Raw genomic sequence first — 13,859 nt, 5'->3', positions numbered from 1 at the left:
AAGTATCAAAAGTTTAAGTTATTAACGTACAAGATATTGGTATTATATTATATTATATTATATTATATTATATTATATTATATAGATCAAGCACAGTGATAGAAACTGAGACTGAGCTGCCATCTGACTGGTTCACCGCGGCTGTGGCAACAACTGACAAGCCATTGACGTCGTTGTCGTGGTCGTATAAATTCGCGTGTTCGCATGATAATAGAACACGAATATACCATGGTCGTATTATTAAATTCCATTTGCACTCGTTTTATTATTTATTCACGCGAGGAAACTTGTTTAAAGTGGTGGGTTTTTGGGGGGGGAGGAGGGGGAGCTTTCCTATCTGACACATTCTGATAACACCTTTACAGAAGATGCGCAATTATGCACAAATAATGTTTAAATTTCCCAAACACTGTAAAAGGGGATATGAAAATAAGATATGAATTAAACAATTGAATGGGTTTATTGTCCAAAAACGGCCTTCCGCGTACCACCGTGTAGTCTTTCGCATACTACAGTCTGAAAACCGCTGGTCTAGTCGATACTTTGGTTTGTCGACAGTAAAAACAGCCAATACTTTTCACGATAATCTATGAAAATTAAAATTAAGGGAAAACGAAAAATTGTATGCAAAATGGATTTTATATTTTGTTTATTTTTTTGTGCGTTTGACTTTTAATGTCAATCCACACAAAGTGCAGGTTGGCGGCTCTTTGTTTCTAATTAGATAATCGTTGTGTGTGTTAAGCGGGTACGGTCGATTATCAATCTATTTATTATTTTTTCTAATTTTCAATAATAATTATCTAAACTTAATATTATACGAAATAATATTAACATAACTAATTGTTATAAAATAAATTTGATTTGGTTTTTATTTTTTCAAAAATTAATTTTACCTACTGTATTAATAATAAAAATACAAACGTATTATAAAATATTCTTAAAAGTGTATAGTCTGACAGATCCATCTTCACTCAGAATAGTTTTTCTTATGCAATGGTTTATAATACATCCATTAAAATTATCTTTTACTCTACAAAAAAGTACACTTTACATCTATTACTATACAGCACAGTGACTGTTTTTGTGGTATAATTTTTTAGGTGTCAGCTAATCTATAAACATAAATTGATTGAACAAATTAGTTTATTATAATATTAATGGAACGAGTGTTATAAGTATTGTTACTGTTATTAAAAAAATAAAACACATGCTCTCCCCGCGTTTTTATATATATAATATACAATATCAGACATATACATGTATTATATATATATATATATATATATATATATATGTGGGTGTGTGTGTGTGGGTGTGTGTGTGTGTGTGTATTACGGCATATGTTTTTATACGATATTAGATTGTAAATAAAACTTAAACTCATTATATTGTGTATTATAATGAATATAATTTATATACGTAAATAATAAAACACTTACACTTATATTTATTTATTTCAAAAACAAAATAAAGAGACTGTTAAAAAGTTGAATGAGCACTATTACGATGAAACGGAGCTTAATGGTTTTTAAATTTTTTTCAGTTCTTGGTTTAAAATAATAAAACCATTATTAATTTTACGAATGACCCTTTATAATTATTTTATATATAATATTATAATATGCTTTACAATACTATCGGTGACCCAATTTTTTGTTTTATTTACGAATAAACGAGGAATATTTTATTTTTATTTGACGTTTATACATGTAGAAATATAAGTCGAGATTTTATAATATTGATAAATTATGAACAGGTGTTTATTTTCACATGTTTATTGCGAGTTCAAAAGCATAATAAAGCGCTTTACATTATTCAAATGATTCGAATTAAATATGAAAATTTGATATTGTAAATAACGAGAAACGTTTTAGGCTGTCTGTGTGCACTGTGCATTAATATAGCATAAACATTCAACTGTAGACGGTCATTCACTGGGATTGGTGTGGGTTCGGAAATATTATTATATTTTAATGTAAAAAAAAATGTATACACTGATACTTAAAATCACAAAACTATAAAAAAAAAAATTAAAAAAATATTGTTTATATTAAAGAGATATTTGTTGGAATGTTAATCTGTAAGGAAAACGTTAATGTTAATCGAGCTCTTTCATTTGCATTCAGCTACCGCCAGAATACAATATTTTATTTTATTTTTATTTTTTACGCAGTGCAAGAACTAAAACTCCGTTAAAAAATGCGTTAATAATAATATTATTCGGTTTTTTTTTTATTATTATTATTCTTTTCGATCTAGTCAAAAGAAAATTAATCCCTTATATAAAAAAATAAAATAAAAAAGTCAAAAATAAGAATTAACAATTTAAATTTTGTTCTTTTGTTCTTGTTTGATGGTGGGGGGGGGATCTTTATTTCTCGGAAACTATTAATTAAACTATAGTATAGGAAAACTAACTGCGCACTGTCATCTTACGATAAAGACGGGAGTATAAATAAATAAATGTTTTTTTTTTAAAATAAATAAAATCAAACTAAACAAAGTAACTTTAATAATAGTATACATTTCAATAATAATAACATTAATGTCTTGTGTACGTGAACACTGTCTGGAGTTGTCTGAATATCTCTTTCCGCTGGTAGAGGACTTCATTCATGCAAAACCTGGTCAACAACCACGGGCATTCGTACTTGATCTTCTCCACGATTCTAGTGCCGTTTAATAGGTCCACAAATATCATTTCCGATTTAGTGTTCACTATAAAACATGATTTAGAGGTGAACCAATGTCACGAAAAACGGTATAGTAATTATAGTTCAGCTGCGCTACTTGGTGTAAATATATATGTATACTACTTTTAAAGGGCGGACAAAAATCAAACATGTATATAATGAATTGATAATGAGGTCGGCCGGAACTGGGTAGTTGGCTACGAGAGTGGCAACGTGTTTCCATAGAATACAACGTGCTATTAAATAATATACAATATTAAACTAAATAAAATAAATCAAAGGTGAACCATTGTCTCGAGGGGGACGTTCTATTTCGTAAAAGTGAGAAAGGCGGTAGTCGATTTTCACAATCATATAAACATAAACACAACACTTTTTTTTTACAATGTTTATTTTACCTATGTTATATGTTCAATTTACATGATGTAAAGTTTCCACTAGGCTTGCTCAATATTAAAGTGAATATTTTAATAGATTGTGAAAAAAAGTTTATTTTTTCAAATTTAATTACGTTTAACACCTATTTGGATATTTCCAGATAGGTATGTAAATTTAGACTTAAGACAAGTGTGTGTGTGTGTGTGTGTGTGTATACGAATGAGTGTATGTGTAAGCGCGCGTACGCTATACTCACAACAATAAATTTTGGCAAAACATGTCCGGTGTGTTGATTTGATTGTGGGTTGCGAATGTGATTTGTCTACAATGAAATCGCCGATAATCTTGTTGATCACGAACGGAATCTGAGATAAGTGCTCTTCATACTCGACCGTATAGTTCCATTGTTTGTAATCCGTCGATTCGTGCGTTATTATGAATTTCATTCTATATAATATGAAAAATGTGAAAAAATGACATTTACTCGGTTATGATTACATAGAATAATATATTGTGATAGTTATTGTATTTAACTATATGTCTGTATAGCGTATAGAATGTTGTCTATACATATAATAATATACTATTGTCGATAAACCGTTAGTACAGTTTATAACAAAGTAATACACTTTGCTGCAACCACCGTAGGTACAGCCAATGCAGAAGTGATGGGTTTACAATATTTATATGTTTAAAATAATAAATCGACAAGGCATTAGCCTTTATCAAACGCATTTTCAAAATGACCCTAAAATAAAATATAGTTATGCTTGTGATGTATAATATTGTAGTTATTTATTTTAAAAAATATATTGTTTTACAACTCTTTGTACAATGTATTCTAGTAATATTATTATAAAATATAATTATATGAATTTGCAATAGGTAAACAAAATCGTAATTCATAACCTAAAAACCAACCACCTCTCATCCAATGCCACTTCGTCTTGAACACAGTTAAGTATAGCACTTAAGGACAAAAAGAGTCCAAAAAGTATTAAAATGTATTTGAATTCGCTCGTGATGCTGCCTAAATCCGCCTCTATTTTGGAGGTCATCAGCGCACGGACTTTCTATAGTTAGATAATAGATACTAGACATTTCAAACAATTCGTTTGTATTGTGCAAATACAATATTATACAATTATGTACAATTCAAATGATGGGTGGCGTAAAATACCTAATTCGTCAGTATTCAACGTCAATTTCAAACGACGCTACTCTGTTTACAAAAAGCACCATGTGCCAGATAAGCCAAATGGTGTTGCCTGTATCGCACATGCTTCGTATAGTTTTAAATATCAGACAAAACTTACACCCGTTTTAATTTTTATTCGATTATTTGTAGTATTATTCATATCCACAACTGACTTAACTGGCTATATATACATACTATGATACCTACGCTATTTTCCATTTTTTTTTTTTTTTTTTTTTTTTAGTTACTGCAATCATTAAGTCGCTATTTAGTATTTTGTTATCTATTTTAAATAATTATGGTTTATAGTGATCCATTTCAATACTTTAATAATTTAAACTCAATCAAAACTTTAATACGGCGTTCTAAATAGGCAATTTGGTTACACTTTTTTTCAGTAAGAAAAACGATTTGTTATGTATTTTAATAAAAATAAAATTATAATTTTATTAAACAGTTTTATTTAAAACATTTGTAGTATACCTAACAGTCATTCTTATAGTTAAATGTTATTCTCAGCTTTATTCCAGTAATAGCTAAATGGTATCATCAACTTCAAATCACTTTTGGCGTATTATTATTGAATTTAATTAAATTATATAATATGTATCAATACTTATTTACTTAATTACATTTCTGTCCATTGTCACTTTTTATTAATACTAAACATAATTTATCAAAAATCAAAAGTAATTCATTATTTAATTTTCTCAAAAGTAGAATTTTGAAATTAGTTTTAATAATTATAATGGTCAATATGTTAATACTGTTTTTACGTTAATACATTTACATTTTTTTTCATACCTTTAAAGTTTTGTTGTTTAAAAAAACCAAAAAAGTATCAAATACATACAGATGAAATCATGAACTAATTTAATATTGTGGTAAGTTGTTCAATTATAATCTGTTTGTTTAAAAAGTAATTGAAATTGAAAAGAAATAATATCGAAAAATGAAAAATATATTACAACTTATATGCCACTTAGAAATAAAATTAATTTTACAAATATCAATATCGTTTCTTTCTAAAGTATCCAATTGTATCAGTAAAACATGTTATTGATTTGTGTTTGGTATTAAAGAAAGTTTCAATTTTGTTGACCATGCTATCTTTAAATAAATAAAAACCAATATTGGCTGAGAATATCTTTACAATAACGGTATGTTTCTTAGTAATAAAAAGCATCTAAATTGATTTTATTCACTATATATAATATATCCTTATAATAGTAGTTATTGGTCTATTAAAATTACATTAAATAATCGTATATGATATTATTACCCAACTGCGATACGTTTAGTCAATATGCATACTTATGATATATTACATCTATATTTAATTTGTTAAGAACATAAAATTTAAATTCTACCACATTATACACGTATAAATCTGACAACTGTCATCAATAGAGCTCGGAACTTCTAGGAGTTTGAATAATTTTAAATAATCATTAAAAATATAGCTAAGTAATACAGAAATTTGTTTCATAGCAATACGAGTTTATATTTAAAATGTATAGTTGCATATTTGACCATTTTTCATTTATAAGTGCATATATTCTGACAATTATTTATATGAATGTTTTTAATTCCCAACTTAAGGAAATATCTAATAGTTCAATTTAATGCTCAAGGTAATTAGTACTATATTAATAGTATGCAATAAAATAAAAATATACAATTTAACTTTTTTTTTTTTAAATTTAAAAATGTTAATTTTAGACTAAAACTCAATGTAAAATTAATACAAATCTGAAAATAAACAAAATAATAATCTCAGATAATTAATCAAATTAATCTATATAATAAAATTTATTTATTTATTCATCATATCTACAATTATTATTATTATTTATAACAAATAAACTCTTTTTAAATGCATATTTTAATAGCATATTTAGTAATATTCTTTAGGGCATAAATACATGCATATTTTAAGGTTTTTTAGGGAATGAAGTCCCAAGCCCTAGTCATCGATATTATCATACTTTTCAGATTTTAGAATGTTTATATGAACCTGTGGAAAAGATGTATCCGTTGTAGATAAACATAATATTATATAATCTTAAATTGTTATTACAAGCATATTTGATAAAACAGAATTATTCCTTATAGCAGGTAGTAATTATAACATACTTGATTAAATTAAAAGAAACAATAAAGCCTGACTGATTATATTATGAAATTAAATTATTACATATAGCACATATAATAGAGCTTGACATAATGATGTTTATTGTTTATAGTTTATACGTATCCCGCAAGGATGAAAATCATCATATAGGTACAACTTATTAAATCACAAGTCAAGCCCTACAGTTGAAATGTTATTTACAACGATACATAACAAAAATAAGACCGCTTTTAACCTACTTATGCCGAATAGAGGCTGCGGCTGTTTTAACCAAAACACAAATTAAAACCTTACAAACTCTTCAAAATAAATTCCTGTAAATACCGCTTAAATCCTTAAGTTCAAGAGTTCATGCGAAATAGATTCACAACAAAACGGAATTAACCAACATGGATAAAAAATAAATTTTAAAATTTCTACAGCAGTCAATAAATTAGAGTAAAGGAGCTATAAAATTTAAAATCTGAAAAGAAACCTGCAAACTAAGACCGTACCTACCTCAATAACATATGATTTTAGAACACCACTAAGACCAACTACCAGACTTATTAATAAAATTAAAGTCAATTAAAGACAATAATACTTTTACGACTTTCAACAAAGGTGAGTACTCATATTACCTCTAAATTACACCGTAAAATACTATATTCGAACATTTCTAACTACAAGCAAGATAGAAAGTAGAGATTGGCACTATTTTAATGAACTCTAATTTTGTTTTTAAATCTCCCCGATTCAATGTTATTGAGACAAAATAATAATAGTTAAAAAATACGATGATTATCTGTGAAATGATTTAAGAAACATCCGTGAAACTTGTATCTTAGTGTGTAAACTATAAAATTTTTCATTTTATTTTATACACACATATTTTATACAACATAATATGATAATATTTAAAAAATATTATAATAATACAGTGATATTAATACAGTAATTCTAATATTGTGATAAGACATAAAAACATTATAAAGCGATGACTAAATGAAAATTTCCCAACCAAATATTATGTCAAATCGAGTAATATTATGAAAATCGTAGTATGTTAGGATTATATTAAAATTTCATAATAAGTACTTGTATTGTTTTGTATATACGAGACTATTGACCGTGTGCACATAATAGCGCGTACACTATTATTTTAATTCTATTCCATCATAATCGAATCAACTACGAAATAGTTTGACCGTACGTTTATATGATAATAATAATATTATGATCCGTATACGTATATGTAATAATAATAATAATAATATGTTAGGGGAAAATCCCGAAATCCGGGCTTGCACCGTAAAGTGCCCGTTGATAATAATAATATTATGATCGCGGCAGAGCAAATCCCGAAAGCTCGTTTGCTTTTATATATATAAAAAAAAATACAATACAATAAAGAGCAATCTACACAAATGCGTTTTTAGTATAAGATATTGTGAAAAACAACTGAAATAATAAAACACTCAATATCGTTAATTCTACTATTCTAAAAATATCACATAATAAAATAAATCATAATACGTATCTCACAATTGACAATATTACTCGTATGTTTTCAAAAACAAAATAATAATAATAACAATAATAAGTATAATAATAGTAGCTTAAAACAATAGAATATTCAGTACAGAAATTCATTTGAAACATTTATTTACCCATAATAATTTTATAATACCGATTTTCATTACCATTATGATTAAATTCAAAACGAAATCGTTTGCGTCCAACAGTGTAACGCCATCTGGTTGAACGTTTGCAAACCAATATGGGATGTAGTCAACAGTAGATTCGCTAAAAAAAAATACCTTCCACAAATCCCTAGTACCGATTGTGTCTATTAAGCCCACAGATTTTCTTAGATTTACATAAATATTAGTTGTCATAGTTGTTTTTTTTTTACATTAACTGCGACTGAAATATTTGAAAATTTTAATCTCTTGTACACAATATTACGTATTTTTGTGTATAGCAAGTAGTAATATTTTTCATTGCGTAATTATTACATAAGTATGTAGTAAAACTATTTGATATGATATAAGTTACTACTTTAATATCACAATATTATATTCTATTGGTTTGATTTTTCATACTCATATGAATAATAATTAAATCATAAAAACAAAATTATAATTTTCTGGTTAGATTTTAGTTCTGAGTAAATTCTTCGTTAGAGTTATATATTTATTTAACTAATAATAAAATGATATAGGTGTATTCATACATTTATTATAATATAATATATATAATAATATCCATGAGTAGAAATAAATTTAAAGATTAGAACGTGAGACATGATTCAAAAATATTGTGTGCAGATGATATTTTGTCCAATACATATATATGGTCAGACTTGACAGAATACTATTAATAAAACAACAAAAAAAACCGTTTTGCAAGAACATCTGGGTCTTAATAACTGGAAGACTGACATTATTTAAATATGTTTTTTCCAAAATGTCTAGCCTACAGAGTACCTATTCCACGAGGATGGACAAAAAAATATCCATTGAGCATAATATTTTGTCCATTACGTACACTACGACTGGAATGTAAGTGAATATGTGTATACTGTATAGTATACATTAGTACAGACTGCATTGCAATTTTATTGTTTTTATCGACAATATAACAAAAATAATAGGTAATAGTAACAATAATATAAACTGTGAATCGTTACATCGCACGGTCCGAGCGTAATTTTTATCTCGTAAACACGTATCACCGAGATAGCTTTTATACACAATATATTATAATAATGTACCTATTTTCTGCGTGCTTTGCCGATATCGATGTTGCATAAATATATATATATACTTATATGTTCGATGTGATGTGATCCGTGTGTGTGTGTGTGTGTGTGTGTGTGTGTGTGTGTGTGTGTGTGTGTGTGTAAATAAATTGTATACAAGTTGGGTATTAGATATGTAGTTATGTAGTTCACAAGAAAATCTCAATTTCGCTGGTAGAGTTTTACAAGAGTGACCGACGAGAACCGCACCATGTTAAACCATACAAAAATAATAAATTATATTGTTATCGTTTAGTATATTATATTCTGGTACACCACCACCGTGTGTTGGGTAATAAAATTCAATTACGTAACAGTAGTCAGTAATATAAAATATATTATATTTATAAAAAACCATCAACAACGTCAATTTATTTTATTTTCATATGTACTGTACTAACTGTATTATAGATAAATATGTACCTTTGGGAAACTACAAACGTTATGATATATACGCCTATTATGATGCCATAATAATTATTGTTCTTGTGGTGTTATTAAAATTAATATTTAACCTGTGATAAACTGTTTTACCATAAGTAAAGTATGTACTGTACTTGTGACTGTCGAAATGCATAAAAAATGCATACGGTCCCAAAATGATACTTCACTAAGAATTGTCACAAATATGTTAAAAAAGTAAGGAGATAGGAAAAAAGTAAGCATATAACAGACAGTGGGGTAAAATATCATTCTCAAAACGTTTTCAGTAATACGATTATGTAGGCAAATGATAAATGGCCTATTAAGATGCTGTATTGAGTATAAAATGTACTAAACTGCAATGAAATTACGAAAAGTCTTTTGATATAGTCAACCATTAATAATGAAAACATACTTATTTATTTAAATTTTATTTTTCAAAAATACATTGGATATACAATAGAGACGCAAGGTAGTTTATAAGAAATTATTTATGAAAAATAAAGGTAGAACAGTAGAAAGTTTAATTTAAACTTTTGTGACACACTCGGAGGGCCAATTTGAGTTAAAACCTATTTGACTAAAATCGTAAACATAAAAGATACTTATCGTTCATTTGATGTGATGTATATACAATAGACTTTAGGAGAGAAAATAAATGGACGACAATTTATAATTCTGAAAACTTTTTTTAGAGGTTCATCAAAAAAAAATATGGTATTTTATACTTCAAAATAACCCTTGTCAATTTGTTTATATTAATAAAAAATTGCTTGAATATATAAATATATACTTTATAGTAGGTATGCTAACAATATTGTACGCAAATTTTAATTCGTATTCATTTCTCAATAACGGTGTGTAAACATTTAAATACAACCGTCAACTTTAAGTTAACTGTTGTTATTTTTTTTTATACATTTAAATTTCTAAACTCATCACCATGGTGTTCAATTGTAAAATTTAGATCGATAAGTATCCGAACGACCGTACGAGTTACAAGTTTATATAAATATAGTTGTTTTAGATATTAAACCTTATATTATATTATATTATTGTTTTAATATTCCTAATATTATATATTTTTACTAACCTACATCATACCATTTAACAAAAATGCGAGCTATGCATATATAGTAGTTACACGAGTTATATAGATAAGATTGTATTGTACACTATAGTAGTTAATTCTACAGTAGATTATTTTATAAAAATGGAAAAATACTGAAATCAATGGGTTTAATTTTTTTTATTGAATAGGTTTGAGATAAGTTAATATGTTTCCTTCTGCGAATAATTTGCGAATGTTAAAAGTTAAAATACCTATTAATTGTTGTATAATATATTTATTATTTTCCTTCTGTATGCTGTTAATTTACCGTGAATACTGGAAATACTAATATTAAATTTCATGACTTCACAAATCATAATTTTATGAGATTTTTGTCATAAAATAAAATAATTATCTAATTAACTAAAAACGAAAGTGAGTATTTATTTATTAATTCATCTAAATACGATTTGACAGTATAGACCTTTTAGGCCACATCAAATTATTTTTCACTGTTAGAAAATTTAAATTATAAAAAATACTATTATCTTTCGATACGTATATAAATATTAAAGATTTTATAAATTAATGCATATTAAATTCGCTGTTAAAAATATAAAAATGTTGTAGTACATAAATTAACATAAATATCAAACTAAAAAAATTTACCAAGTTTTATTTTTAAATATTATTTTGTATTTGTATTTATATTTTTTATTAGGTAGGTGCACAAATGATCCTCCGCATACCATATTATTATAGAGGTTGTAATAATATAAAAAGACGCCAAAATGTGAAATTTCTAAAGACAAATGATAATTTTAAATTTTAAACTTAGTCTAATATGCAGTAATACTTCATACCGTATATTATATACTTACTGCTTCTATGCGTTATCTTAATTTTATATGTTTTCTACAATATATCGTATCAGTATAATTCCCCCCCATTATAAAATGCAATATATCTACGGATCCCAACCTTTTTAGCTGGCGGTACCATTTTGTAAGACCAAATTTAACTATGGGGTTATAATACGGTATAATACCACGAGGAACATGATAAAAATAAACACTAGTTTTCTCTAATGAAAAAAACAATGTTTTCGTTCTTCTACGAGCCACTGAAATAAGCTCGCGGTGCACTTAAGAACTGCTGCAATATATCTATAGCGGACGTGTGTATACTACTTTATAATATAGCTTAAGCGTTTCTCAACACATCTTTTGAACCGTGTAACACCCTTCGAGGGTATTTTATGAAAATTCAATTGTATATAAAATTATAAAACTTTATGTGGGAGCCACGAAATTCACAATGAACATGAAATAATGCACACGCTGCATCGCACACAGTATAACATATTCAACCTAAATCATTACTATTAAAAAAAGGTACTTAGAAAGTTAGAAAATTAAAAAATGTAATTCAATTATGATTTATTGTCTTCTGATATTACTTCCATAGATTTCGCGGATTGCTGTTACTAATAAATATACACAATATAAATAATTGTAATAAAAGCGTATTAATAAAATACACACAGTAAACTTACATGGTCGGATTGAGCTTCATCACGTTAGAGAAGTCTGACACGTATTCCCAGACATCGCGTGGCCTAGCATTTTCCATGTCGCTACTGATGAACCGAACGTTATTCTCGTGCTTGGCTGTCAGTATCAGAGCTACCACGACCGCTATGCTACCGAAAACAAGCATCCGCCGGTGTCGGTGTACGATCATCTGTGCACAGAGACCAAAAAAGGACGAACATTACATTCATACCAAATATAATATTACAACAATAATCGTATAATTTTCTGTTTCTGTTCCTGAACATTTTTTAACAAACGTAAATAATATAACGGTACGGGGGAGGCAATCAAAAGTATAACAATAATAATAAGAATAAAATAAAATAAGAATACTTTGGTGTAGCGTACGATTTTTGAAAACTTCATGGTTGGTCACGAGCCGTTTCGACGTGGCCTGCACTGATGAAAACGAATACAACCGATTGCTGACGAGTGTACGCGTCCGAGTCAGGCGTTCGCACAAGATATCATAATAATATTAATATATACACGATGTAGACGGTTTTGAATAATTTTGTTTCAGATAATGTTATTCCGGTATGAAAACGACACCGGACAGATAAAAATATGTTCGTAAACCGACTGTAGCCATAAAGCAGCATAATATTACTGTATCACTTTTACGAATAAATAAATAGTATTTTACCATAAATACCATTTACGTAATATAAACTGTTAGCTATTTATTGTTAAATGAAATTCGATCGGTTTAATCGAATTAATGCGATCTGTGAAGAATAATAAATTCGACTACTTATGCATTTCATAACTATTCGTTTTAAAAATATTTTTTTTATTAACTTCCAAGAATTACATAAAATAATATCCTGTCAAATTACTAAGACTATGAAGCTATTAAACTCATGTTTTATCTTGACTATGCATTAATATTATTAAACAAACCAAATTGTGCTAATATGTACTTTTTTTAAAGACTTATTAAGTATATAATGAATAATATAATAATATAATGATAAGTGTTGTTTTTTATTTTTTGTGTTTGAAGACACTTTTTAGTAGAAAAAATTTTTAGATTTTCAACTTTGAAAGTGGTTTCTGGTAGAAAATTAGAACTATTGTTAATACTTTAAGGAATCGAAAGTAAAAAAATTCCAATACTTATTAAAATAATCGATAAGATATAATAGAAAAATTAAGGAAAAACAGAATTTATTATTATTGTTATATTCAAAACCGAATAGTGACCATTGACAATTTAAATATTCATCAAATGTTTGTACTCGTATTAGAACTTTTTATACATATTTTCACTCTTTTTGGTTTTATACCTATGTATATGTACGTGTATTTAAAGATAATATAAAGTTTGTAAAAATATGTATACTAAATTGTGTATACTTAGGTATAAGTATAAAAAAAATACTCATACCAAAAATATAAAAATATAATGAAAGGTTCCTCATAAGTTTTTATTACTGGAATTAAAAAATAAAGCCTAATTTCTTCTAATTTTTAAAATCGTCTATAATTATACTACATTTTTTATGTCATTCAAAAAATACTAACCGACAATCATAATGACTTGAAACGTTTCACTATTATTTAAATTATTATTTTTATACATAATAATTTTAAACTATT

General features: G+C 26.8%; 1 protein-coding gene across 2 annotated transcripts; it reads right to left on the bottom strand.

Moving 5' to 3' along the window:
- Positions 1-2,498: 2,498 nt before the first annotated feature.
- Positions 2,499-12,827, bottom strand: LOC132923016 (uncharacterized). 2 transcript variants are annotated; one of them, XM_060986801.1, is made up of 4 exons: positions 12,606-12,827; positions 12,218-12,405; positions 3,331-3,521; positions 2,499-2,721 (listed from the first exon to the last, which is right to left on the bottom strand). In XM_060986801.1, exons 1-4 carry the CDS (start codon positions 12,621-12,623, stop codon positions 2,546-2,548), a joined length of 573 nt encoding a protein of 190 aa, XP_060842784.1. In that variant the 5' UTR covers positions 12,624-12,827; the 3' UTR covers positions 2,499-2,545. The 2 variants fall into 2 exon arrangements, with proteins under 2 accessions (XP_060842784.1, XP_060842783.1); XM_060986800.1 differs by having other exon boundaries at positions 12,591-12,826.
- Positions 12,828-13,859: the final 1,032 nt, after the last annotated feature.

The sequence above is a fragment of the Rhopalosiphum padi genome, chromosome 2 (assembly GCF_020882245.1).
Source record: "Rhopalosiphum padi isolate XX-2018 chromosome 2, ASM2088224v1, whole genome shotgun sequence".
NCBI classification, from domain to species: domain Eukaryota; kingdom Metazoa; phylum Arthropoda; class Insecta; order Hemiptera; family Aphididae; genus Rhopalosiphum; species Rhopalosiphum padi.
The sequence above is the reverse complement of the archived record's forward strand: the minus strand, read 5'-3'. Positions and strand labels throughout refer to the sequence as shown.